Here is a 27,042-nt window from a genome sequence, read left to right as displayed (position 1 = left end):
GAACCTTATTGTAAAGTGGGTAACACTTTATTTTACAGTGTCCTTGTGCATAATTACATACAATTAGCCCTCAACCAAAACCTAATCATACCTTAACCCTGTATTAAGTACATGCTGTTAATTATTATTACTCGGTACCTAAATTTATAATTAAACTGTAACAATGACACCTTAAAACAAAGACTAATGGGAATAAAAAATGGCAGTGAAAAAATACAGTAATATTATGATTCTGATATGGTCCCTAATATATTGTACATTTATACTGAAGTCCCTTGGTTTTACCATCTGATGTTATCACTGTGCCATAGTACCACCATAGTACTTTTTTGCAAAGGGAATAGAAAAACTCTTTCTATAGAATAGAAAATTCTGATCTGCAACTGAACAGTGAGTGAAACAGTGGAGAGGAAAGATGAAATGGTGTGTTGAAAGTTTGTGTATGTGTGTGAATCTGACCTTTAGCCTTCAGTTTGCTGTTAGCACTGTCAACATTGTAAACAGACTCACTTTATACCGGAGACAGGCTCAGAGAAAAAAAAGAAGCAGAAGCAGCGGGAAGAAAAGAAATTCTGGAGGGAGAGACGTGAGGCTGAGAAAAAGTGAAGAGAGAGAGAGAGATTGGAGGGGAGGGGAGAGGAGGCAGGCAGGTGCAGGACTGACTGTAATAGCATTGTGCAGAAAACAGCAGGACACAAGCAAACCCTGACCTGCTCCTCTCCTCTCGCTCTGTCCTTCACCCTCTCATCCCCCTTATCAGCCCTCAGCCCTCCCTTCTTCCACTCAGACTCTCAAAACTCTCCGATTTACTCTATCAGAGCTGAGATTTACACGGACCAGTGGGTCTCGCTATCTTTTCCTGACACACACACACAGACCGCGGTCACTACAGCGGCGGGGCCTCCGGTAAATGGACCTCATGAGATCTTCCCCGGTGTTCGCTTTCCCTGTTTTCACGGGACCGGTTCGACAAGACTCCACTTATTGTATTTCACCATGGAGACGTGCAATGTTATGATAACAGTCTCCTTTAATCCTATCGGATTAACACCGTATCATTTGATTAAATTTTCGCTCATGGGGGAAGCTGTCAATATACGCATTGCAGATGTAATTATGCATAGTCATTCGGCGTTTATCGCTCGGCCCACAACAGATGCTCATTTTCTTATATCCTGCCCTCATTTCCTTCTCTTCCCATTCTCACCAACCTGGAAACGGGAAAGGAAAACGACACCAGTTTAACTATATGCCGGTTGACAGGAAAGCAGGCCCGGGGATGTACAGTCAAACATCAGCAGCCTCAGGGTTTGGAGTCACTATCCCTCCCTCCCTCTTCTCCTCTCTGCTGCCAAACCGAAGCTCATTAGAGGAAAAGGGATTCCTGACTAAATAGAATGGGGCTCCTGCCAGACTGGGTGAAAGATGAGGGAGAGAGGAAAAAAAGAGAAAAGTGAGTAGAAGTGAGGAAATATATTAATTAAAATGATCACACATATATATATATATCGATTCTCTAAACCGCTTATGTATTCTAAGTATTCTTATCTTAATCAATAAAAAAAAAAAAAAAAACCTTCACTAGTAATTAACTGTGCGCAGTCTGTTAGATTTAGATTTAGAAATTTTACACTATGTAAACCCTGGGTTAAGATTCTTATTTGCATGTTTATGAGGTTTAATAACATAGATCGGGCAACTACGGCATGCAACAAGCACATAACCCATTTTAATATCTGCTTCATTTATGGAAATGTCATCATTTCAGTTAATATGTGTTGACATTTTTTACAGTTTCCCTCAGACACTGAGCATGAAAGTTTCTGTGCAGAGCTCATGAATATTTAATGAGACAGGCATTGTATCGTTTATGATTGGCTGTCTAACATTCTAGTACCGCATTGTTTCACACTGTACTTTTTTGGCACAGCAGGGCTTCATACCCCAGGGTTAGATATGGTGCCAACCCCCTTTCAAAATGACAAATGTGAAACGTTACTGAACCCAGTGTTAAAACTGGCCTGGTGAAAAACGTAACTGCGAGCTAAAACAAAATGTGGTGTACTGCATAATCATCTCCTTAAATCTTTAAATTTACTAGAAAAATTATTCTTGCTCTAATTAGATTCATTTTCAGTTCTTCCTGTTATAAAAGCCAAAGAAAATAGTGAAATGTGGGCTGAAAGTTGCAGGATTTTTTTGTTTGTAGGATCCTGTTACTTCCTCAGTTTACAGTAAAGCTACAGTAAAGTTTACTTGACGGTTGCGTATATATATTATGAAGTTTGTGTCCCAGCCACCCGCAAAGTCCCCGCCTCATAGCCCCTCCCTTCAAAAGTCACCCGCACCATTGTCCAACTAATAAAGCACCTGAGTGTGAGAAATGTGGAGCTTAAGGAGGGTGAAAGAAACAGTGAAAGAGCAGACAAAAGGAGAAGTGTTAACTGAAGTCAGGAGACTAGCATTAAAACTGACATGAGCAGCAGAGGGCTGGAGGAGGGAAGCATGTATTTGTGTGTGGCCTGGCTGAAAGCAGACCTTCGTTTGAACTTAAGTTCATAATGACCAGTAAGAAAACATGGAGAGAGGAACTAGTATAACATGAGATCTCAGTTCTCAGTTCCAATTTTTCTCTTAGACATGGAGATTAAAATGAGGTCAAGCATTGTGATTGATGTAATTGGTTCGGTTTTCCTACTCTCTCTCAAACTACTTATAGTCAAGTCAAGTCTATACAGATTGTTTCAAGCAGCTTTACAATGATAATGATTCAATTGTGAAAATAGTGTCATTGTTCAGCAATAAACATAAAATATATTGTTACTTTACTTACACTACCAATCAAAAGTTTGGGATCAGTGAGATCTTGTTATTGCAATTTTTTTTATTGCAATAACATTTCACATTTTTTATATATAAATGTGAAATGAAAAACATAAAAAAATCTTACCAACCCCAAACTGTTGAACAGTAGTGTGCAATCACCAACTTTAAATCAATAGTTGTGTGTTTTTCATTGGATTATCTCATTTTACAATGCTTTATACACAATTGCAGTTTACTACCTCATTAAGAATGTGAAGTACACTCAGTATTTTTTCTTTTTTCTTTCATAAATTTTATTTTCGGTCAGCGCGAAACACTTTTTTTTTTAAATTTCCAATGAAAAAAATGACAATGAATTTCAACAATTTTCTCATCTATTTCTATGTTTTTAATTTGTGAGCAATTGTATAAAAATACACAATTAGCCAAACATCAGTCATTTTAATAAATAAAATAATGAACTATAATTAAATAATTTCAATTATTTTTATATGAAGGGATTTCAGGAGAAATGAATACTTCCATGAGAGATATAATTGACATTATTTGCAGATTTGCAGTGTTGTGGGTTCATGTTTATTTTTATTCCGTGGAAACATATTTCCTGCTGGAACAAAGCTCTGTTGATTGAGCCAGGACAACCCCTTTTCCTTCTGGTTATCTACACCCTAAACACACCACTCTGTCTGCTCAATATTTATAAATACAACTTACTATCATTCCTCGAAGAAAACCATGCTGCACAAAGGAAATGTTGGGATGCAGCAAGAGAGAGATGGAGTAGAGAAGTTAAGTGGCTCTGGATGGAGAGAAAGAGAGTGAGTGTGTGTGTGTGTGTGTGAGAGAGAGAGAGAGAGAGAGAGAGAGAGAGAGAGAGGCAGCGCTCGCTGTCCTGACCCTTTTAGCGAGATTAACTCGAGCCGTAATGTCTCTCTCACATGGCCCTACTATTTATCTTCTGACTCAGCTCTCTCTCTCTCTCTCTCTCTCTCTCTCTTTCTTTTTTCCTTATCCTTCTATCTCAATAATAAGGTTGGGTGGTACAGCAGAGCCTGCATTGTGGATGCGGCAGCTGTAGGATTAAAACACACCAGCAGCATGGCAGCTCTCATGCAGTAACTGTCAGCACTAATACACCCCACACAACCCCTTCATCCACTCCCACCCCACTGCTGTCAATCAAGTTTTTTTTTTTACTGCTGCCTGCCTCCATTTTCAGTTTTTATTCCACCTCTTTCTCTCTTAGAGCTCTCCTATTTAATTCACTTCATTTTAGATGTCCATTACTGGCTGTTCCACCATTAACTGCCATCTAGCCCGAGTGCCCGACTGATTGTTTGCTCTGCCAAACAATGCATATATCTGGCTCCTGCTTTAGATGCTCATTTTTTGCTCAAATAAATGGGTGAGTGCAGACATGCACTCAATTGGAGCATTTAGACTCCTTCCATTTAGACATCTCTGTCTCTTTTTATATTTCCCCATTTGCATCCATCCATCTTTGGGGTTTTTGCACTCTCCGCTCTCAAATGTAACCGCCCAACCCTCAAAGAGTACCCCATCTCCCTCCCCAGATTTCATTCTCACATTGGTCTCCGCTCTGGGAGCCGAAGTTAGGAATACGGGGCTGTAATTGCACCGCCTGGGGGCCGGTGAGGTGATCGGGAGAGCGGGAGTTGTCCCTCAGCATTAAATATTAACTCTTTTTTTCATATCTGCCTCTTTGCTGACATGCCCTAATAAGAATCCCATCTCTTCAGTTTTGTCAATGTCATGTGAGGTTCATTCCAGTTCCTTAGAGGCGATTTCAAATCGAGTTTCCTGAAACAGGTCATTTGAAACTTTCGAGACGGGCCCTGATATTGCGCTCCGTCCCTTCTTGCTGACCGCATAACGAACTATGATCAGATTAAGTGACATACATCATGTATTCTGATATAATTTGTGTCATTTTGGCAAACAGATATGCTTCTATATTTAGTCTTGCAGTGCAAGCTTATACATCTCTAAGATTTGGATATTTTCCTCATTTAAATTTTAAGTTACTTAGTAAAAAAAGAATAAAACATCAGCTGTGTTGGCTGCAGAGGATATATTTTGTCTGAATTATTAATTCTGGATTTGCGGCATAACCTTCTTAGACAAAATGCACCAGCCTAACTAACCAGACTATAAATTATAGATGCAGAACAGTGTATTGGATAGCTTTTAATATATCCCCTACATAGATTTAGCATTTGATGATGAAGTGCATGCTTAATAACACCCATCTTTTATTAATTTATCATACAGATCATCGTAATGTGATCTTCACATTGCTCCATTTTATTTGTGTAAATGTAGTTTCCGATGTTTCTTTCCTCTTTCTCTCAAGTTATGTGTTGTTGTTAGGGCTGGCCCTCAGATTGAATGTGTTTGACTCGTGATGCCATTGTCAGGGCGACAGCAATAGCGGGGTGGAATGCCAGCAGCACAAAAGACCAAGCGTGAACTGACCTTGTAGCCCACTTCCCACTGTTCATCCTCAGACATCAAGATACTGAGACTATTTACCTATTTATAGAAAAAATAGAGTGTCCTGGGTTTACTTTATCATCGAGAGAGAGAGAGAGGGCCTGGAAAATAATCATTTTGGTTAACTTAGTCAATACGAAATCATGTTTTTACTTTTCTAATGTGCTTCCTTTTATTGTAGTGTAGCAAGTCTAAAGACATCAGGTGTGATCTAGGTGCGTGTATTTTCTTTCATGTGTTATGTGTTTTGGTTGTGTGGGGCTTTAAGGTGTGTGCGCAGTTATGTGTGGGCGGGGTCTGGGGGGAAAGGTTTGAGGTTCGCTGAGAAACATGGTGGGTCACATCGTTTCAACATTGAGGGGAATGACCCACATCATACATAATTTGAACACTTTTGAAAGGAAACCATTTTAGTACAGTCTTATGTGACTGTACACCATTCAGATCGCTCTTCACTAAAACACAAATATACCACTTCACAGATGTAAAATGGCTTTCAAACTGCAGTTGACAGCAACTTTAACCTAGCAAAGGTGAGAAAGAAGAACAGAGAAGGAAGGAGACTGCTGAGATTTGTGTACCAGAGTCACTAAAGTGCAGAGAAATGTGTAAGGTCAATGATGTAAAGTATGGCTGAATGTTTAGCATGCAATCATAACAGCATGACTGTAAATATATACTATAGCGTCATTTGTCACAGGTCCACGGTCCCAAAAGGAAAACAGAGAGATGCATGAGGCGGAGGAATTTAGCGCTTGGCAGGAGCCAAAAGATGAAATGCTCTTTTGATGTTCTGTTTTAGTAGAAGACTCTGACCACACACACAGACAGTCTTTAAATCTCAGTCAGTTAAGCCTTAACGCTTGAAGTAAATATTCAAGCCTTAGTCTTATGTCAGTGAAAGTGTAAGTGCAGTCTAACCAGGGAAAGATGTGCTTCAAATGTGACCACTTTCTGGTTTGTGGCAGTCATGTGCTTAACTCAAACAGGAATGATCAAATAAGTTGAGTAAAGTGTAATGATAATGTCTTCGTTTGATGACTGGCTCACACACATGCACTTTACAAAACGTACCGAAATGCAAAACAAATGCTCAGAGGTTCTGACTAGGGTGACTCAATTCACATGGTTTCAATTTGTCTCAGTTAGTTGGTGTAATAGCTGACTGTAGGATGAATGTCTGGCTATTCTAAGTGTAGATCAACCTATGGACTAAAAGTGTAGTTCTTTAATTTGCCTGTCTTTTTGCTTTTGGCAATTTCCTGCTACTCATCCCGTTTCACTTCTCATTCTTTCTCTCACTTATTTCTCTTTTTCTCTCCTGCTCCAGTAACGTGTCTGTCTTTTTCTGCTCACCCTGATCTCTTCTCTTTGCCTTGTGACTGAGGGTTTGTGTGCCAGTGTGTGTGTGTGTGTGTGTCAAAGTCAACGAGAGAGCCAGCAGCTGCTGTTGGTGCTCTTGCACCTGTTCTTGTCTCATCATGGCAGTGATGACGGATGTCAGGCCTTACATGGACCCATCATGCCCCTCTCCAACCTCCACATCCATTAAACACACACATACTCACAGATACTCTTTATCTACAGTTTACTCTTTTTGTATTTGGCAGCTTATTAGAAGATGTCAGGAAGGAAGTTCTACATTTCCCACCCACTTCCTGTTCTGAAGCAGCTGTTTTCTTAGTGTTTTGTAATTAGCTTTCACAGGCCTTTTTGAGGTCTTGTGAGTCTTTAGTCTGCATGCTGTTGTTTTTTTAAACCTGCATGGTTTCTTGAATTATTGAAGAAACTACTGGCCACTGTAGTTAAAGTGTCAAGCTCTAAAGATACCGCCAAAAAGAAAAGCAGCATGTGTTAATTTAGTATTATCTATGTACTGTTATGTTTATATATATTTGAATAAGCGTTTATTTTATTTTCAATTTTCAATTCAATTTTAGTGTAAGTTTTCTGATTTGCTTGTCATTTTGACTATTTTTAACTCTATTTTTATTTCAGTTTTAGTACTTAAAATGATTTATTTTAGTTAGTTGCCAAGGCATTTAAAAGTGGAAGTTTTTTCCATCAAATAGTTATATTTGATTTTAATCAGCTTTATTTCAATGAACAAAAACAATGTCATATTTTTAGTTGAATAAATCTCCCTAAAAGTGGTCCATATGGCTTTTACACTATATTCTAAGTCTAATAAATGCATACAATAACTGAAATTTAAGTCTTGACATCTGCTGTCAGCATCGGCAGTAGTGAGCGTCATCCAGCTGTAACTACTGACATTGAGGCAGCACTGATACTTTCCCTTCCCACTCACTGCTGTTTCCCCATCGGCAGTTCTGCTACCCTGTTGCCATAGCAATAATGTTCAGCACAACATAATCGCTGAAAATTACAGCTCTCCATAAAAATCAGCAAGGTTAACACTTTTTCTGTTTGTGTACTGTACACATGTGTGGGTTGATATTTTCTCATGAATATTCATGTTGTTTGTGTCTGAATGCATTTCTGTTTATATAATTTAAATATAAGAATCTGTTTGCTTGGGTTAGTATGCAGAATCCATACTTGAGGGTCTAGAAAAAAATTCTTAAAGAGGTTAAAGTTAATTAAAATTCTATATGCGCCTATAAGCAATTATTACTGCAGTTTTAAGTTAGACCAGAACTCATTTGAGAATTTAAAAGCATGAATCTCAGTACATTTTAACAAGAAAAACTAACAAGAAAAACCAACGCTATCTCACGACCAATTCGTACGAATTCGTACGAATGATAAAAAGTTGGCTAATTCGTACTAATTCGTACGACCTCACTCGTACGAATTTGTACGATTTGTCTAAACCCACGTGATGGGTAGGTTTAGGGGCGGGGTCAGGGGTAGGTCATTCGTATGAATTCATTCTATCCATTCAGACTGTTCTGAACAGGATTTGGTTCAGGAGGTTATTTTATGGACTGGATATAATAAAGGTAGTCAGAATAAAATGAAAAGCGTGAAAGGTCAAGTTTTATTTTAATAATAAAAGTAAACTGTAAGTGGCCAAGCAGCTATAGAAACGCAGAGTGAAGATACTTTCAGAGCACTGTTAGATTATCATCGTTTGTGGGCAGCAATGGTTAAAATGACTTTTTACAGTCACTAAGATCAGCCACAGGGCTCCTTAGAAGGCTGTTGGTTTTGTTTCCAAACACAAACACACACACCACATCTCAAATCACTCCCATGAGACACTCTCTCACAGTTTATAACCTCTGTGTGCAGCATCCAAACACACTACTAAACTAGTCTATTGATAATTCAGTTTTTCAGTGAACAACAATTAACTATAGCTTTAAGGAGTGAGATGTTTTTTGACCTAAGGCCATTTTGAAATGAAGGAATAAGGTTTGCGAGGCAACTGTTGCAAGCCGGACTCAAACATGTGAACACCAATCGAAACACATGCAGTTAGTGCTGCTCCTGTTGCTTGAGCCCTCAGAGAAGAGACAGATGATGTACTCGTGACAGGGTGTTAATGGAAAATTGAGTTTACATTTGAAACTGTTGGCCATGAGGGAGCGATCACCTTTCCACATATCAAACCATATGTGTGTGCGGGCCTGCAGAAGTGTACAGTATGTCCGCCCAGTGGAAAAGTACTGTATACACATCATTCATTTGTATCAATCCCTCTGTGTGTGCATGTGTTGGCACCAGCCAGAACATTAAAAAATGAGGTTATAAAATAGAGGGGAGGGCATATTGTTAGACTAAAAATGGCACTGAGTCTGCCCACTGTTACTTACACAATTTATCGTACTTTATAGTACTTAAATTTGCTCTTTTTGTGAATGGCATATTGCTATTTGCACTTGGTGTAAACATAATATTTGTTGCTTTTGTACACTTGGTAGAAACATCACAATTTACACTGTAAATAGCCTCTGCCTTAAAATTTGTTATGAAAGAATATTTAAAACATATTATACAAATAATATTCTTTTGTCGACATGAAAAAGAAATTGCGATTGAGGGGGAGGGATGTTAATGTTTTATATTAAAGATTAGAGGGCACGTTAATTTAGAAAATAATGATGTGCATGGATTAATCATTTATAATAAATACTGTAACATTCCATTAAACAAATAAAAATAGTCAATTTCGATTTCATGGTGAATTTAAATAATAACGATTCACTCATAAGTCACTTCTTTCGTTCCTGAATGCGTAGCGATGTAACCTGTGGAAACAGAAACAGAAAAGTAACCACCACTAATATACAGACTGACAGTCTTGTCTGGAATGTGCAAACACAGACAAGCAGACTAATAGAAGCAGTGAAACGTCAGTGCTGTTGTACTGTTTGTCAGATCACTGAGCCAATCAAATGTGAGGACAAGAACTGTTATATAAGAGAGGTATAAAATTAGTAAAAAGAGGACAAAAATAAAAAGACAGACATTGGAAGTTGAAGTGGAGAGGCAGCTGGCTCTTATCACAGCAGCGTCTGTTCTCCTACTGTGTGTGCGCGTGTGTGAGGGATAGTATTCAGCTAAAACTTTGGGGTAGAACTTCAGGGGTATAACAGAAGTCTTTTACAGTGGCAGCTCTCTGTCTCTCTGAAGTTGACTGGCCCGTTTCTGTCTGTAACTGTCTCGCCAGCAATTGCCAGTACTGAAATGATCCATCTGTCTCAAAACTGCCTTGAGTTTTCAGAATGCAGTGTGCCGACCTGATGCGCTTCATAAATACTGAATGTGAGGGTGTGTGTGTGTGTGTGTGTGTACGTACGGTCTCCTCTCAGTGTGAGTGTCTGTCGATGTGTCTGCTGCTCACAGTCAGAAAGTCTCCTGTCCATCTGCTTCTTTCGCCACTGATCACGCATGCTGTCTTTCTTTCTTTAAATCCGATTATCTTTACCACTTGCTATGACTCGCACCCACCCGCACGTGCCCTTGACCGCACCCCATCCCGCCCCTGCTGAGGGGGAGATTGAACAGAGGAGGCACTAATTGCCCCTTAATTGCCCCTCTGTCTGTCCAGCTGCTCCCCTAGGCAGAAAAGAAGTAGTATTGATCAGAATGGGGTGAGAGTTTTAAACAGACATATTAAAGGGATAGTTCACATAAAAATGAAATTTCTTTTAACATTTGCTCGCCTTCATATCATTCCAAACCTGTATGACTTTATTTCTTCTGTGTAACTAAAAAAAGGTAATACAAAAGTTAGGACAACCAAAAAAATATTTGTTTTGAAGAATGAAAACACAGGTTTCCAAAGCATTCCTACCAACCCTTCCATGGGTCGTCTGCTGCTTTAAATGCTCAACCTCTTTAAAGCAGGATGGATTCTGATTGGCTGTAAGAGTTTTACCGTTCAGCTGGTAAAAATCATTCTGAAATTGATTCCAATGATGTCGTTTCCGTGTTGTAATCGTTATAATGTTGGTGCGAACTTCCGTATCCTCAAAGAATAATAACGATTATTAAAAATGTATAGTAGTTATTGTAGTTATCATCTTTGGTGTGAACAGTTCTTTAATATGCACTTGTGACCGTGCAATGACCTTTGCGCTCACCCTTGGATCATACTCTCAGTGGATATTACAAAACAGTTGATGATGAACTACATCACCGCTGCAAAGGCTGGCATTTGGGACAGGGGCAGATAGTAAGTGATGGAGATGTAGGAGGGAGTCAAATCAAGGTAGACAGTTAATATGAGAAAAAGGAGTATTGTTTTTGAATGTCATATACAGAGGAAAACGTATGGGAGACAGAGAGACCTTTGACCCCACTATAACATACTGAGATCTGTGAAGCGTTCTGTCAATCACAAGAGGAATGTCACACACACACACACACACACACACACACACACACACACACACACACACACACACACACACACACACACACACACACACACACACACACACACACACACACACACACACACACACACACACACACACACACACACACACACAATTGTAAGGCACTCTGAACTTTATTGACGCAAATAGCTAACACAAGCTTCTAGCGAATATACACAAATCATTTGTATTATGACATTAGATGACTTGTGTTGTCCATATCAGCCCATTTCAGTGCTAATTGAGTGCTAATGCAGAACTCTTCGACTTCTGGACCTGACTGCTGTGCTTTGGTTCATCTGTTGTGCTGATTTATTTTTAAATGGAAAGTACAGACTCTCTTTGTTTCACTGTTTCTGTAGAGCTCAGTATGTGAAGTTGCTCTCTTCTGAACTGTTTTTAACCCTTCAGACAGCGTGCACTGTATAAGAGTGATCATGAGCTGTTTGTTTGGGTTCTGTGCTCCTGGTGGGAGTCAAGAGAATCTGCTGGTGGGTGTGTTTATGTGTTTTGTCTATCAGCCAGGGGGATCTAGGGAAGAGGGAGGATCTTAGAAGAGATTATTGTCTGTCTGGATGCCACACTACTCCTGAGATATTTCTAAACAAGGCAACTCCATGGCCATTTTACATATACACAAAATTACTCTTAATCTGGGTTTCATTGAGTTTGGGAGTGTTTTGAAAAATCTAGTTATCTATTCTACAGTTTTTTGTTTGTTTGTTTGTTTGTGTGTTTGTTTTTGCTAAATGAACACAAATAAAAATGTTGTTTATTCATTCATATATAAAGGGAAATTATTAAACATAAATATTAAATATAGATCCAGATATGCACCAATATACTATTTAAAATGTCAATAAGTTTTTTTTGTTTTTGTTTTAAAGAAATGTGTTCATCAAGGATGCATTCATTTGATCAAAAGTCTTAATATTAAGCAGCAAAAAATGTTTCTTGAGCAGCAAATCAGCATATTAGAATGATTTCTGAAGGATCATGATGTCTGGAGTAATGATGCTGAAAATTCAGCTTTGCCATCACAAGAATAAATTACATTTGAAAATATATTCAAATAGAAAACAGTTATTTTAATGTTTAAAAAAAATATATATATATATTTTACCCCAAATATTTTTTTAATTAAATAAAATAAATTGTACCAATAAATTCAGCCTTGCTGAGATTTTTATTTTTTTATTTTTTAAACAGCTGTGAAACAATAAACAGCAATTAGAAATGTTATAAGATTAAGATCTTTAAATGGATTTATGGGATATGTGCTTATATAACAAAAGCAGCTGTCAGATTCATAATTTAAAATACAATTTCTACACCATTTTTGCTATTGAATTAAAATGGCCATCTCAAGCTGCATAACAAATTTTTTTTTTAAGGAAACTTAATGGAGAAATTAAAAACGCATTCAAATATTTAAATATTCATAATGTTGCTTAGTTTTATATTGCCTTCGAAATTGCAAATATATTATGGATTATAAAATATATCGCCCAGCCCTACTGTGGACTCCTACTACCCGATTTCACGAGAGCAAAGGGTTATCGGCAGTCTTTTTTCTTGCTCTCTCTTGCACCTGGTTCTCTGCAGCTGGGCTTCATGTTTGGAGGCAGCGGGAACACAATGGCTGTTTCAGTCTCACAGCGTGTGGATCATTTCTCACTGCGTGTGACTCCGAGACTGCTGCAGTGAAAAGCCGTCTGGCAAATTATTATGAGTGTTGTTCACTGCCGCCCATCCAGCCCTCGATCCTTCCCGCCAAAACAATCCCAATTCTCAATTAAAACAGACATCGTTGCTATCACACAAGTCATTTTTGGTCTCTTTTTCCTTCTCTTTACAGTATGCTTGGCTTCTGTAAAGGTCATTGTGACCCCAGAGGTGGAAGTCATTAAAGGAGAGACCGCCATACTGCCCTGCAGCTATACCATCTCTAAGCCCACCTCTAATATTGTGGTCCAGTGGTACATTGTGAGTACATGAATGACTTTTCATTCTTTTTCATATTTTTCAATCTCTCACTTGTTTTGCTTTTCTTATTTTATATACAGATCATGTAAAATGCAACTTTATATTAAGTGTCTTTAACTATGTACTAACATTTAAATGAATCATTTGATACAATACACTTACTGTGCACATACTGTACATTGTACTTAAAAAAAACCTGCATGTAATTTCAGCTGTAATTTTTTTTATTTATAAAATAAACCATTTTAAATGTATAAATGTAATCTATAATTACACTGTTGACCCTTTCCTTACCCCTTAACCCACCCTTAAACCTAACCATACCACCAAACCCGTCCTTAACCTTACCCCTTAACCCACCTCAACAACAAAAGTAATTAGCAATACAACATACAAACAATAAGTAAGTACATTGTACAATTATTTATTTTTTGATGTAAGTACATAGTAGTTAAAGACTCCTAATGACCAAATTCTGTACTGCATGCATTGATGAATTTGTGTTTCCATCATCCTCAGGAAGTCACAGATGCAAGAAAGCAAATCGCTTACAAGTCTTCGCAAGGTTTTGGTGTTGACGCTGGCACACCAATGACAGAACGCTTAAAAATGAGAGATGACTTGTCACTCTCCATCTTCCCAGTCATGGTGGAGGATAACAGAACCTTCTTCTGCCAAGTGACCGCAGGGCCTCTTGGGGCATCTGACGCTGAGACCCAGCTCAAGGTTTTCTGTAAGTCTGACTGAAAATGAATGCATGACATATTTCTTGCGTCTTTATTAGCTTAGCCTATACTTGGTTTGAGTGCTTGTATCCACTCCTCTCACAATTTCCATAAACTCAATGGGACATATGGCCAGCAATTTTTACCCCTATTCATTAGTCTTGGGTGTTGTTTTGAGTTGGCCTGGGGTCAATTATGGTCGTACAGATTGCATTTGACACTATTGATTAATAGAGTGATTGCACTTGTCATGTTTGATGGATGTCATTTTAAGAATGATGAGAGCCAAAGAGCTCTATGTGCATTGAGCACTGTGTTAATGACCACTGACCTAAGAGCAGAGCTGCTTGTCCTTGCCTCGCTGATCCCAGAAATGCTGGGAGATCTTATACTGAGAAAACACAATTAAGGGAGGAACATCTAATCAGTGATGGGATGAGGTGTGTTTTCTGTAGAGTCTTCACGATTGGCTGACTAGCACAAATGTAAGATGTAGAGCTAGATATTATAATCATGTTTCTTGTGTGCCAAATAATACATAAACTAAAATAGATGTTAGAATAAACAGACTTTTTTGTCAGAACTGCAACTGTCAGAATACAGAAACTGTAAAATTCACAGTAAAAAGATTATCCTGTAAAAATATTGAAACATTCGTAAAACAACAAGATACACTGACTTGAAACAAGAACAAGAAACATGCCGTTTAATACGCTACTATTCAAAAGTTTTGAATACTTTTATTCAACAAAGATGCATTAAAATGATAAATTGTAAACACGTTTATAATGTAAAAAAAAAGAATTATTTTCAAATGAATGCTGTTATTTTGAACTTTCCATTCTTAAAATAATTCTGAATGGATTTCCCGGTGTCTGAAAAACAAAATATTGACTAATGAATTGTTAATTATATTAAAATTTATGTCAATATTTTAATAGGATTAACAAATAAATCTTCTCAAATGGTTAGATGAATGATTAGATATTATACTGAAAAAAGACAAAAGTGCGTATATTACATATAATACATATATTTATATTTAATCACTGAGATGGCACCCATTTCATAGAATGACCTTTGAGTTTACTGTAAAAGGTGGTGTAACACTGTATGTATATTATATATTAGATACCTCAGTCAGGGTACATGGCATATTTATCACAATTTACGGTATATTTAATTTATCACGGTTATAGATTTTTTTTAAATTATTATTATTTTGCGTGTCTAATTGGCCTGCATTAGATGGTATTGAACTTTCAGCCCCCTGCTCAGCAATTCATTATTTCTTTAGAGACCCTCCCCCAGCTATGTGTGATAGGGTCACTTTATGAAAAACTAGACAATTGTTTGTGTGTAGGAGGGCGTAGGCTGCGTAGTATTGTGTGTGTGTGTGTGTGTGTGTGTGTGTGTGTGAGACACAGATCAGAGAAAACAGCAGAACAGACTCTTTGTTTATTTTCCATCCCAGACTGCATGGAGGAGAGAGGCAGTAATGGCTGTAATAATTGTGAATGAGAGCAGTGGGACTAGAAAACAATGGCATCTCCTCCCAGGAGACGAATGCTGCTGCCTGCTTCATGGCTAATGGCTGCACCAGAGGGACATGTCCTTATGTAGAGAGAGAAAGAGACATCTATCTCCATGCAAACTCGCACATGTTCTCTGTGCTGGGTCTTTATTTTGAATGTCTTTTTAAAATATTTTTGAGAAAGATTAAGACATGAGGGCGATGCTTTGGTGACTGAGAGACCGGCCGAAACTAAGTGCTCTGGGAAGAATGGCATGACTGTTAATGTTATTAAAAATGATTCAGTTTATTTTTGAACCAGATGACAGCTGGGAGCTGCGATATGGTGACCTTGCGTGTGAATTGGTGGGTAGGGGAGTGGCTGCAGCCATAATTTGGAAATGGAGCTGGAAGTGTCATAGTGTTAATGCATCTTAATGTTTGCTTTTTAACATATTTAGCAATTTTTTAATGTTTCCATGGGCAAAATTAAGCAGCAAATTCACAAAAGTTTTTGCACAAGGTATTTAAGTGCAAAAACCTTATTCTTATTCACCAACTAGCTCCAATCCAGTTATACCTGGCAAAACCATTTTAAACTGAGTGAATGTCATTCTTTTCGACACAATCGCGCCTTTGCATGCAAATTAGGCTCGTTATATTGTGCCATATTCACAAAACTCAGCACAATGTGACTGACACATTTAACGTTACGGTATTACCGCCCATAGAAAGCAGGTGGTAAACTGAATTTTATTTAAAAGAGATGTTTTTGTATATTTCTTTTGATCATGGCAGCAGTTATTCATTAAAATAATGCTAAAAAGTTGAAGAAGAAAATTATAAATGGGCATCCTGGGTATATATGGTTTAGCGCACATTTTAAAGAGACAGTTATCAGCTGTCATGATTCTTTCATTGAGTTCCCCCTCAATGTGTTGGTATTTATATGGCCAATTGCAGTGGCCATTTGCACGTAATTGGTTTAGGAAACCATATCTCAGACTTGATTTAAGTTATTAATGAAAATGATCTTCCCTTTTCCTCTCACAGTTGCTCCAGAGAAGCCAGTGATAACAGACAATAATCAGGCCATCACTGTCAGTCATGAGACTACTTCCTCCTCTGAGGTGACTCTTGTGTAGATGTTTTAGCTATATATGATAGCTACGAGTCTTGAAATGTATATTTCATTTGTGCAGCCTTACAATGACTTGATGAAAAGCTTGTCAAAAATCTTATAACAACATCTAACATGTCACATTTCTGTGTGGTATGTTTGTTTAGGTGGGCAAGTGTACCAGCAGGAATGCTTACCCCCTCCCTCGTATTATCTGGTTTAAAGACGACAATCCGCTGCCTGAAGAAAAAAGCCGGAAGGAAAGTAAGTGCAGAATCTGAAAAGTGGTCAGAATAAGTCAGCTCTTTAAAGTCCTTTAAATGTTCTTTCCCACCCATTGCAGTATTACTGGAATCATAGTGGGGTCCAAAAATTTAGGATTCAAATGGGGGATTTATATTCACTACCGTTCAAAAGTTTGGGGCCATTTGTTTAAAAATAATTATACTTTTATTCAGCAAAGATGCATTAAATTGATCAAAAGTGACAACAAAAACAATTACGTTGTAACAAAAAATGAATTGTTGAAAATTAAAAATGTTTCTTAAGCTCCAAATCAGCACATTAGAATTATTTTTGAAGGATCATGCAACTCATGACTGGAGTAATGATGCTGAAAATTACATTTTTCAAATAGAAAAATAGAAAACAGTTATTTTAAATTGTAATATTATTTAACAATTTTACGGTTTATACTGTATTTTTATCAAATAAATGTCAGCCTTGGTGAGCATAAGAGAGTTCTTTCCAAAACAGCCAAAAATTACTGACCCTAAACTTGTGAGCAGTAATTTATTATATTAAATTCCTTTCAGAATATATACATATATAATGTATCTGTTAAATTAGCATTCTGCGACTCCTTCCACACTTTTAGATCTCTTACTGTAAATTTAATCTTGTTCCTCTCTTTTTCTCAGAAACGTATATGATACTTAGTTCGGTGAAGGAAGCCTCAGGCCTGTACACCATCACCAGCACACTGTACATGCAGCCGGTTAAAGCCGATGCTAAATCAGTCTTCCACTGCACGGTGGTATACGTCATGCCTGAAAACAAAACCCTACACGAGAACTCTGATAAATTCAACCTCTCATTGCTCTGTGAGTCAGACACACACACACTTACAAAGAAACAGTAACCCGTGCCTCATGCGTCAACTATACGTCTCAAACTCCTCATCCTGTGCTCTCCTCCAATCAGATTCGACAGAAAATGTTTACTTCAAAGTGAAGAATCAGGGGCCAATCAAAGAGGGGGATGATGTGGAGATGGTGTGTGAGACCGATGGAAACCCTCAGCCAGAGTTTGAATTTACTAAAATGCCGGTGAGAGGCCATGTAATATGTAAATCACAACCAAATGTTCTAGTATATTATTTTCACTCCCGTATTTACTCTCACTTGTAAGGAGGGCTCACCACTGAGAGGACAGCAAGGCACATTACATATGAAGAGTGTCAATCGAAATGATATTGGAGAATATCAGTGTGACGCTCAGGACTTTGATGCCATAGAAGGTGTTGAACTTAGCAAAACTCTACACTTAAGCGTGCACTGTAAGTATTCCAAACTCTATAATAAATACAAATGTGGGCAAGTTATTAAATGACACGCATAACTGATTCTTTGTTAAACATTCTTCATTACCATCGCTAATTCAGACAAGATTTACAGAGCAGTAAAAAAGAGATTTCCAAGAATAGTGTGATTATCAGTAAAATGTGCTTATGATGTGTTAAAAATTGGCTGGATATTATTCTTACATGGTCTGGAATGAATCGTGACATTTTATATGTTAATTAAAATTACACACTAAGTTCATTTAAAACTGTCATAGCAATCAAGGCAAACGCTTCTCATTATTATTTTTTTATATATTTTTTTCATTTTAATTTTAGCTTAAGTTTTTGTTAAGTGCTTTTCAATTTGTATATAATTCCATTTAGCTTTAATTTGATTTCAGTTCTAGTTTAAGTAATTTTAGTACTTGAACTTAAACTTATTTCAATTCACTTGCCAAAGTAACATTTCTGTTTCTCTTTTTCATTTATGTTTTCATCTTATATTTATTTTATTTTATTTCAGCTTTATTTTAATTAATGAAAATGATTTTTTAATAGCTTGAGATTTAGTTTATAATAACATCACTGCTTCTCAACATCAACTGAAAAGAGCATCATTTGAAAGCGATTACAAGGGAACACAACTGTTCCTAATGTTTATACAACACATTCATTCTGCTGCTGTGAACACTTTAGTTGCTATCAACACAAATAAAAAAAAAAATCTTTGGATAACGAGTGTTTAACTTTCCAAGCACCGATGTTTTGGAGCTATTCTGATACTGAAACACCCAGATCCTCTCTATGTTAGATACATTAGAAAAGAGCAAAAGCTTGTCTGAGAAAATGGCAAATGGCAGTTGTTAAGGTTTGTCAGTAATGTTTGAGGGTGGGGCTTAAAAAAGTTCACGTTTAGCTGAATTTTCCATCGCCTCATAGCTACATTCATTCTTGTGTCGCTCTGTCAGATATTGACCCTGTGGAAGTGACTCCCGAAGGCCCCTTGATTGTTTCTAAAGGAGATACCGTGGAGCTTCAGTGTAAGACCAAGTCATCTGATGCCTACACCCTGCATTGGATAAAGGCAAGTATAAACTTCAACAAGCTTCCATCCCCTCTCCAGTTGTTCCTAGAGTACCTCACTTTGATCATTTGCTACCCTTCATATTGGTCCAACTCCAAACCCTTAAGAGTTTGGTAAATCTTTGAAACACAAATTAAAATAGTTTTAATGAAACTTGAGATGTTTTTGGCCCTCCATTAAAAGTACAGGTAACCTAAACATAAAAGATTCAAAAAGTTAATCAAGGTGTTAATCCAAAACTTTTGCTTTATATAATGAACAGATTTATTTTAAGCTTTTATTCACATATCGCATATTCAATTTAAGACACCTGGACTTTCAATGGAGGGACAGAAACCTCTGATTTCATTCAAAATATCTTAATTTTTGTTTCAAAGAAGAATCAAAGTCTGTAACACTTTATTTTGAAGGTCCCCTTTGTACATTCTGTTCACTATAAGTAATGTTGCACCTATGTGTCATCTAACTCTCATTGTATTAGTTGAATGTCTGCTTAATATCTGCTAACTCTTTACTGTGATGGTCCTCCAACAGACATTCTATTGACTATAAGTAACTTTGCAACTGCATGTCAACTAACTCTCATTAAAGTATTAGTAGACTGTCTGCTCAATATCTGCTAACACTTTATTGTGTTGGTCCTCCAACAGACATTCTACTGACTATAAGTAACTTTGCAAATACATGCCAACTTATTCTAACCCTAACCCTACCAGTCTACTAATACTCTACGAAAACATAATGAGAGTTAGTAGAGATGTGGTGCAATGTCACTTGTAGTCAACAGAAAGTCTTGTGGGTTTGGAATGACATAAGGTCGAGAAAATGTAAAAAATATATTTCTTGTTCATATTATATGGATGTACACTTTTTGGCTAATAGAAATAGTGGGTTATACTAGATCTCATTTGAATCAACATCTCATTTCATCTCACTGTATTTCATAGGACTCAAAGATGTTGTTGAACTCGGGTGGGTTGACTATACAGGAAGTGACTCTGGCTCATGCTGGTGTGTATATATGTGTCGGAGCTGTCCCTTCAGTGCCAGGTCTCCAAAAACAAGCCAATGTCACCCTTAACGTCAGAGGTACTAAGTGCATACACGGACACATACAGCTTTATTGTGGTTGATCAGTGCAAAGTGTCAATATAAGCTGTCATCAATGACAAAGCAGGTTGTATTGAAAAGATAGAACATGAGTTGTCAACAAACAGTTGATGCTTGTTATACCAGCTGGATTCCGTTGTGTGAACATTGTTTAGATGCAGGTAGGAGTTCAATGTCAGAAGGAAAGCGTGTTTGATTGAAAATGCTGTTTAATCTAGAGTAACTTGCAGCGATTGTAAGAATATTAAAATGTTGGTCAGGCCAGTGTCATGGCTGACCAGTCGATCTCAATAGTAAGTAAAACACCATTCAAATCTCCTTATCAAAAATGTAATGAAAAAACATTATGAAACATTTAAAGACAAAACTACAATGGCTCTTATATTGTCAATTGGAAAGGGGAACAAATGCTGCGTTCACGTCCTCACAAGTTCGTTCTTACGTGTATGTAAATCATTTACAATATGATGTGCGCTTAAGTGATTTGGAGTAATTTTTCGTTATTTCATATTTATCTTCCCCCCCCCCAAATGTCAAAAAGCCATTTACCGCTAATGCTCCATAATGAAGAGTAAAGAAAGCACATTAGGTGTGTAATTGATGCTGATCTGTGTGTTTTATCATTCTTGTGCTGCCATGAAGGATGATGGGAAATGTTTGTCTCTTCATAAACCAGCTAAATGATTCAGGTTTTCTGGCAGTAAACAAAATGCTTACAAACTAAATGGCACTGTCAACATTCACATTTACAGCTAATTATGATCCATGACAATTTGCTTCAGCTATACAAATGACATTTTTACAGCCCGAACTCAGGGTGTAAAGAAAGTAACAAATTTCCCAGACTTTAATTAAGCTGCTCATTTGCATTTTTGTAAATACTTTTATTCTGATAAGAATTCCTGAATGTTTAAAGAGTCCAAACTTGCTTAGCTAGATAATATGGAAAGTTGCATTAAAGCAGTAGAGCTGTTTTAGAAGAAAAAAAACTCATCCGTTTTCTGATCCTCATAGACCTTTTGCTCGGTGCACTTTAATTTGGTTCAAGGCAACTTCCTGAAATGCCTGTGGTGAAAATGAATGGGAGATATATTTCCACGGCCACTTAACAATGTGAGCAGTTACTGTTGAACTAATTCCTATAATAAAACTCTAACATGAGTTAAACACTGTCGTCCTGCAGTATGTGACATATACAGTAACACTAGGCAGTGTGCCATCTATCTTATCTGTGCAATCAGGAAAACTTTCATTCAACAGTTGATTTCCTGGTTTTGTTCTTTACGCCTTCATGGCATTTATGGTATTCATGGGTGTAGTTCACACCTTCCTGGTTTCCATGAAAGGATGGTGAGGAATTTACAGTGTGGTCCATAAATTCTCCACTGTTACCTAGCACATGGAATATGATGTCATGGCTATTGTGTAGGATGCAGCCACTGTTTTCAGAGCCATATGGATAGCATTTGGAAGTCGACTCCAAAAGAGTCGATTCCTTGACTTTTAATAGCCCTAGTGTCGGAGTCGACTCCAGCACAGTAATTGACTCTGGTTGTCGACTCCGTTGCTGTGTCTGGAATCGCTCACTCGTGTGTAAGAGAGCAGAAGCTGTTGCAGAAACAACATCACAGTCACATGGTTTTCTCTTACTTAATAAAAATAGCAGCCAAATATGTCGTAATTATATACAAACCTCCATGCCAGGTTTTGTGGTTTCATCGGTTTTATATAATTTGGTTTGCCATGTTATCCTAATTTGTCTTCATAATCATTAAAAAAAACTGTCAAAAAGAATAAACACATTAATGTACATTATTCTATTTATTTAGACTAGATATAATTTTTTAGTTTCTTGATATCTCCTGTCCAAACAGCTTTTTTTGCGCTATTAAAAGAGATGACGCGTTTAGCGTCCTCACCCAAACATTTGGATGTATTAGATGAAAAGTAGATTTGTTAGGATGAACATGTGGAAGTTTTAATTTAATGCCTCTTTGAACGGCTGACAAATATATCAAGGAATTTACAACTCAAAGACAGGCTTAAAGCAAATGAACTCAAAGATTGGCGACATATAATAAACACATGCTTTTGTTTTGAAGGTGAACCTGAGATTGATGGTTCAGGGAATGGTTTGGTTGCTAAGGTGGGAGAGATGGTCACTCTCAACTGCTCTGCTCTTGGCTATCCTTCTCCACAATTCATCTGGAACCCTTCTGGCAAAGAGGTGCATTTGTGTGCTCCAAATAGATTCAGTTTGAACTTGATCTTTACATCAGAGAAAACTCTATTCATTGTATTTTGTAATGTTATCCATCTGTCTGTTTGTCTGTGTGTAGTCAGTGACAGTAGTGGGAAATAGGGTGATCAGCACGGTCACTCTTGAGGCCACAGCTACGGTTCTGGCGAATGGTGTGATGTGTGAAGCATACAATAAGCATGGAAGAAACAGCAGGAACTTCAAGGTGTCCATCAAATCAGGTTAGTGCTTCCTTCTCAAAACTGAGGCAATGTTAGGACTGGAATACTACACTCTAAAAATGACTGGGTTAAAAATAACCCCACTCGTAATCCAGCAATGGGTAAATATCAGACATTAACTTCCAGTTTTATCTAGTTTAGTATCTAGTTTATCTAGTTCAGACAGTACTTTGGGACACAGTCACATGACCTTATTGTTGTCTGGTAAATTTAGCCTGTAGCAACCAGATATCTCAGCTAAATATGAATACTGTTATTATGAAGTTTTTTTAATCAAATTTTGTGTAAGAATGTCGAGAAGATCTAAAAAATCATGGATGTTGCTTCTAGTTCATTTAATACACTTGTGAAGGACAAGTGGATTGTGGGATATCATATCTTACCCAGTGTGCTCTGGCTGCATACTGCACTTTTTCGGAAAATGTTATTGGTCATCCTGAACTGATATATAATTTTTAGAGGGTGGGATTATGGGCAAAGAGCAACATCACTGTATAAAAAGACCATGTTCGTGAATATTAAACAGCGTGCATTAATGTTGCTCTGTCAAATCTCAAGCCATGCACAGATGTGCTTGAGTTGCATGGCCTTGAATACTCTTCAGAATAATTTCCGTTTTATACACTACTGATCAAAAGTTTGGAGACAATTCTTTTAAAACGTTTTTGAAAGAAGACTTTTATGCCCACCAAGGCTGCATTTATTTGATCAAAAATACTGTAAAAACAGAAATGTTGTGAAAAATGATTACAATTTAAAATAGCTGTTTTCTGATTAAAAATATTTTAAATGTTAATATTATATCTGTGATGCCAAAGCATCATTACTCCAGTCTTCAGTGTCACATGATCCTTCAGAAGTCATTCTAATAGGCTGATTGAGATTTCTTATTAAAATCTTGCTCATTGTTTATTATTTTAGTTTTGAGAAAATCTGGATTTTTTAATCAATATATATATATTTTTTAGAAATGATCCCAAAATTTTGAACAGTATTGTATTTTCTCAGATATTTTTTACATCACAAATCCAGATGAATTCTGTAGACCTCTGAAATTTCAACAATTTAACTTTAAAGTATGATTGGAAATGACATGTCATATCTCTATTTAAACAATTCAAATTATCAGCCCGCAGTTTAATTGGGCATGAGGCTTCTGCATTAACGCAAATCATTTTAATAAATAGTATTTAGTATACAATTCCGAACATACCTTGTGTCTTAACAGACCCAGATTTATGTGTAAAATGTTAGCTGTTCTCCAAACCTCATTCTTTTATTTCATCTGTGCAGATGCAGTAAAAGACCCAGATTCCAATGCCGCTAACCGAGGTAGACACTTGTCCCAGCTCTCTCTGCTCCTCCTCTCCCTCTCAGGACTCTTTCTTGTACATACTCCATAATCTAACTCTTCAACTCTTTACACTGTATATTATGTATGGTTTCCAAACACTGTGTATATTGTATATTGTATTACGTATGTGATCTTTGTATGATGTCTGTCCTCTATTTTGTTGATGGTGCACCTTTAACTTTTCCCTTATTTGGGACAATAAAGGATTCTGTTCTATTTTACCTTCCTCTCTTTCCTTCCGCTCTGTGTCTGGGGTGTTTGTCGCTTAATACTGATGTCCTTTCCTTTCATACTTGAGCGTGCTGTCAAATGCTTAGCTTGTGCAGTCACTTTAGAGTGTGTGTGTGTTCGTCTTCATCTCATTGATGGGCCTCGTTATGTGTGTGTTTGTGGGTTATTGCTGGAGTGGGTTTTTTTTTTATAATTTTTTTTTTTACGTGTGCTGTTCAATGGTACTCAACTTTCTCTTTCCCATAATGCTGCTCGAAGGAAACCCCATGTTTAAAACAGGTCTGTATAACCCCTGCTTCTTTTCTGTATGTGTGTGTTTGCATATAATTTCTCAAACTGTGACCTTATCACTGATCACTTTATGGGTCTCGCATTTACTGTCAACAAAGGAACAATTGGTAATTGTTCTGGTTTACTTCCTCCCCACCCTTCTCAACACACACATTCTCCCTCTGTGTCCCCCTTTCTCTTCCTCTCCCACCCATAAGTATTACTTCTTCACACTCACCATTAACCATCAACTTCTTACCAACTCTTTTTTCGGTCGCTCTTCTCAGCGGAGAAACAGCAGGGGGGTTCGAGTGCGGTCGTGATCGCCGTGGTGGTGTGCGTTTTGCTGCTTCTCATCCTGGTGGCTCTGCTCTTCTTCCTCAGTAAGAAGGGCAAGCTGAGCTGTGGGAAAAAGGACAAGAAGGATGTGTAAGTAAACCATTATAACCAATACTTGCAAACCACATGTCCACATATTCATTCTCATCTCTTCTTTATTTATACTTTCTCCTTGCAGGGCATCTGAGGAGGTGAAAGGTGATATAGTGGTGGAGATGAAGTCCAGTGAGAAAGGCAATGAAGAGACCGGTCTGTTAAACAAACCTCATGCATAACAGGTGAGGGGTCAAAGACTAGGTTTAGCTCAGTGGTTCTGGGTTTGATTTAGCACTGTGGAATAACAATAGCATGCGTTCATTAACAACCTTTCCCTTTTTCACAGTGTTAAAAACGAAGAAGATAAGAGACAAATAAGAACAAGATCTCCAGAGGATGACGTGGTGGAATTAAGAGTGCTCTGATGGAAGAGAGGAGAGAATATGGAGGACAAAGAATATGTGGAGGAGAAGAGAGAAGATGGAGGACAAAGAATATGAATTCATTTTTGCTGTACAGTTTTTTTTGGGGGGGGGGGGGGGGGGGGTTGGTTGGGGGGGGGGGTTGTAGGATGGGCTATGATGTTGAACTGGGCTATGATGTTGAACTGAGGGTGGGTTTCAGTTTAGAAGTGGGAGGGGCAATAAATGTAAATCTGCCACTACTGTGTCCTGATTGCGTAATCAAGGCAATCTTTGTCCAATCAGAAATTTACTGGGCAGTACAATTCTATATAGAATAAAGCATGACTTAATGCAGCTTAGTGTTCATCTACCCAAAACAATTCAGAAAAGTCACTGTGGACACTGGATGTTGCTCTTCATACTGTGCTGCACCCTGGTTATGTTGATTAGTTCATGTTGTTGAATAGTGCAGTACAGCCACTTTTTGCATTACACACTGCACTTACTGTGTACGTTTTGTGATTGAGAATTGCACACATGCCATTATCCCAAGTCGTAGACCCTACAGACCACTATACGTTTTGGTCATGATCTGCATGAAGCATTTGGATGTGCCATTACATACACTGTCCGGCTGTACATTTAACACTGGTGAAATGTTCAAACTCTGTTATTCATATCGGCCTTTGTATCGTCAAACATTTATGTTTTTGCCCATATTTAAGACCATGTCCTAAATTCCACACTCTATTGTCTTACACCTATGTTTTGAGCTGAAACCAAAAGCCAGAGGTGACACAGAGAATGAAAGTGGGTGTGAATCTCTCTCAGAGCATATATCTGAATGCACAGACCCATTTAGCTCAAGTCTGAGAGTTGTGGAAGTGGTTCAGAATTACAGAACTAACTCAATCATCTCATTTCCTCTGTACTGCACTGAATTTAACTCGACAAGCTTGAACATGTTCAAAGACTTTAACCCAACTCTTTAATTATTAAACATGGGTTAGTAATGGGACAGGTCAGGCCTATCTTCTGGGTTTTTGTATTTTTAAAATGGCTCCTAGTGGGATTAAGCGTTCATTAGTTGATATATTCTCACCTGAACTTTTCTTTTTGAATGATTAAAGTGCTAAAAAGTGATTGGAAAATATCTGCTTAATGAGCACAAATCTAAATACACATGCTGTCTCAATATACTTTTCTTCAATTTATTTTACCAACACTATTAATATCACTAGGTTGGCATTATTTATACACTTAGAGAAACATATAAAATTAAACACCTTCAGCCTTTTTCTTTTTTAAACTTAAAAGTTGTTGCTCTGTGTTGTTAAAGGCATAGTTAAACCAAAAATGAATTCTGTCATCATTTATTCATCCTCATGTCATTCCAAATCTAAATATCTGTCTTCCATGGAACACAAAAGAAGATATTTTGAAGAGTTTCAACTCTCCATAATTAAAGTTAGTGGAGTCCGAACAACGCTGGATCTCACTAATTTTCATTGTATGAACGGATTTTCTTTTTTAAAATATATATATTCATATATACATCGCTTCTAATATAGGTTTGCAATGACATGAGGGTGAGTACATGATGACAATTTTCATTTTTGGGTGAACTATACCT

General features: G+C 37.4%; 1 protein-coding gene across 3 annotated transcripts in view; it reads left to right on the top strand.

The window, feature by feature from the left end:
* The window catches only part of bcam (basal cell adhesion molecule (Lutheran blood group)), a 49,448-nt gene extending 22,896 nt beyond the window's left edge, over window positions 1–26,552 (top strand). The window contains exons 2-17 of one of the 3 annotated variants that reach the window (XM_084386139.1): window positions 13,051–13,178; window positions 13,698–13,911; window positions 16,470–16,546; window positions 16,704–16,800; window positions 17,457–17,639; window positions 17,740–17,864; window positions 17,950–18,094; window positions 19,069–19,184; window positions 20,132–20,273; window positions 22,397–22,521; window positions 22,634–22,775; window positions 24,069–24,107; window positions 24,619–24,639; window positions 24,918–25,059; window positions 25,148–25,247; window positions 25,352–26,552. In XM_084386139.1, the coding sequence (XP_084242265.1) occupies window positions 13,051–13,178; window positions 13,698–13,911; window positions 16,470–16,546; window positions 16,704–16,800; window positions 17,457–17,639; window positions 17,740–17,864; window positions 17,950–18,094; window positions 19,069–19,184; window positions 20,132–20,273; window positions 22,397–22,521; window positions 22,634–22,775; window positions 24,069–24,107; window positions 24,619–24,639; window positions 24,918–25,059; window positions 25,148–25,244 (1,793 nt within the window). In that variant the 3' untranslated portion in view covers window positions 25,245–25,247; window positions 25,352–26,552. Of the gene's footprint in view, window positions 1–13,050; window positions 13,179–13,697; window positions 13,912–16,469; window positions 16,547–16,703; window positions 16,801–17,456; window positions 17,640–17,739; window positions 17,865–17,946; window positions 18,095–19,068; window positions 19,185–20,131; window positions 20,274–22,396; window positions 22,522–22,633; window positions 22,776–24,068; window positions 24,108–24,618; window positions 24,640–24,917; window positions 25,060–25,147; window positions 25,248–25,351 lie in introns of all 3 variants that reach the window. The other 2 variants (XM_084386138.1, XM_084386140.1) reach the window with 2 other exon arrangements.
* Window positions 26,553–27,042: the final 490 nt, after the last annotated feature.

Source organism: Rutilus rutilus (assembly GCF_951802725.1).
Source record: "Rutilus rutilus genome assembly, chromosome: 17".
In the NCBI taxonomy this organism is placed as follows: Eukaryota; Metazoa; Chordata; class Actinopteri; order Cypriniformes; family Leuciscidae; genus Rutilus; species Rutilus rutilus.
The sequence above is the reverse complement of the archived record's forward strand: the minus strand, read 5'-3'. Positions and strand labels throughout refer to the sequence as shown.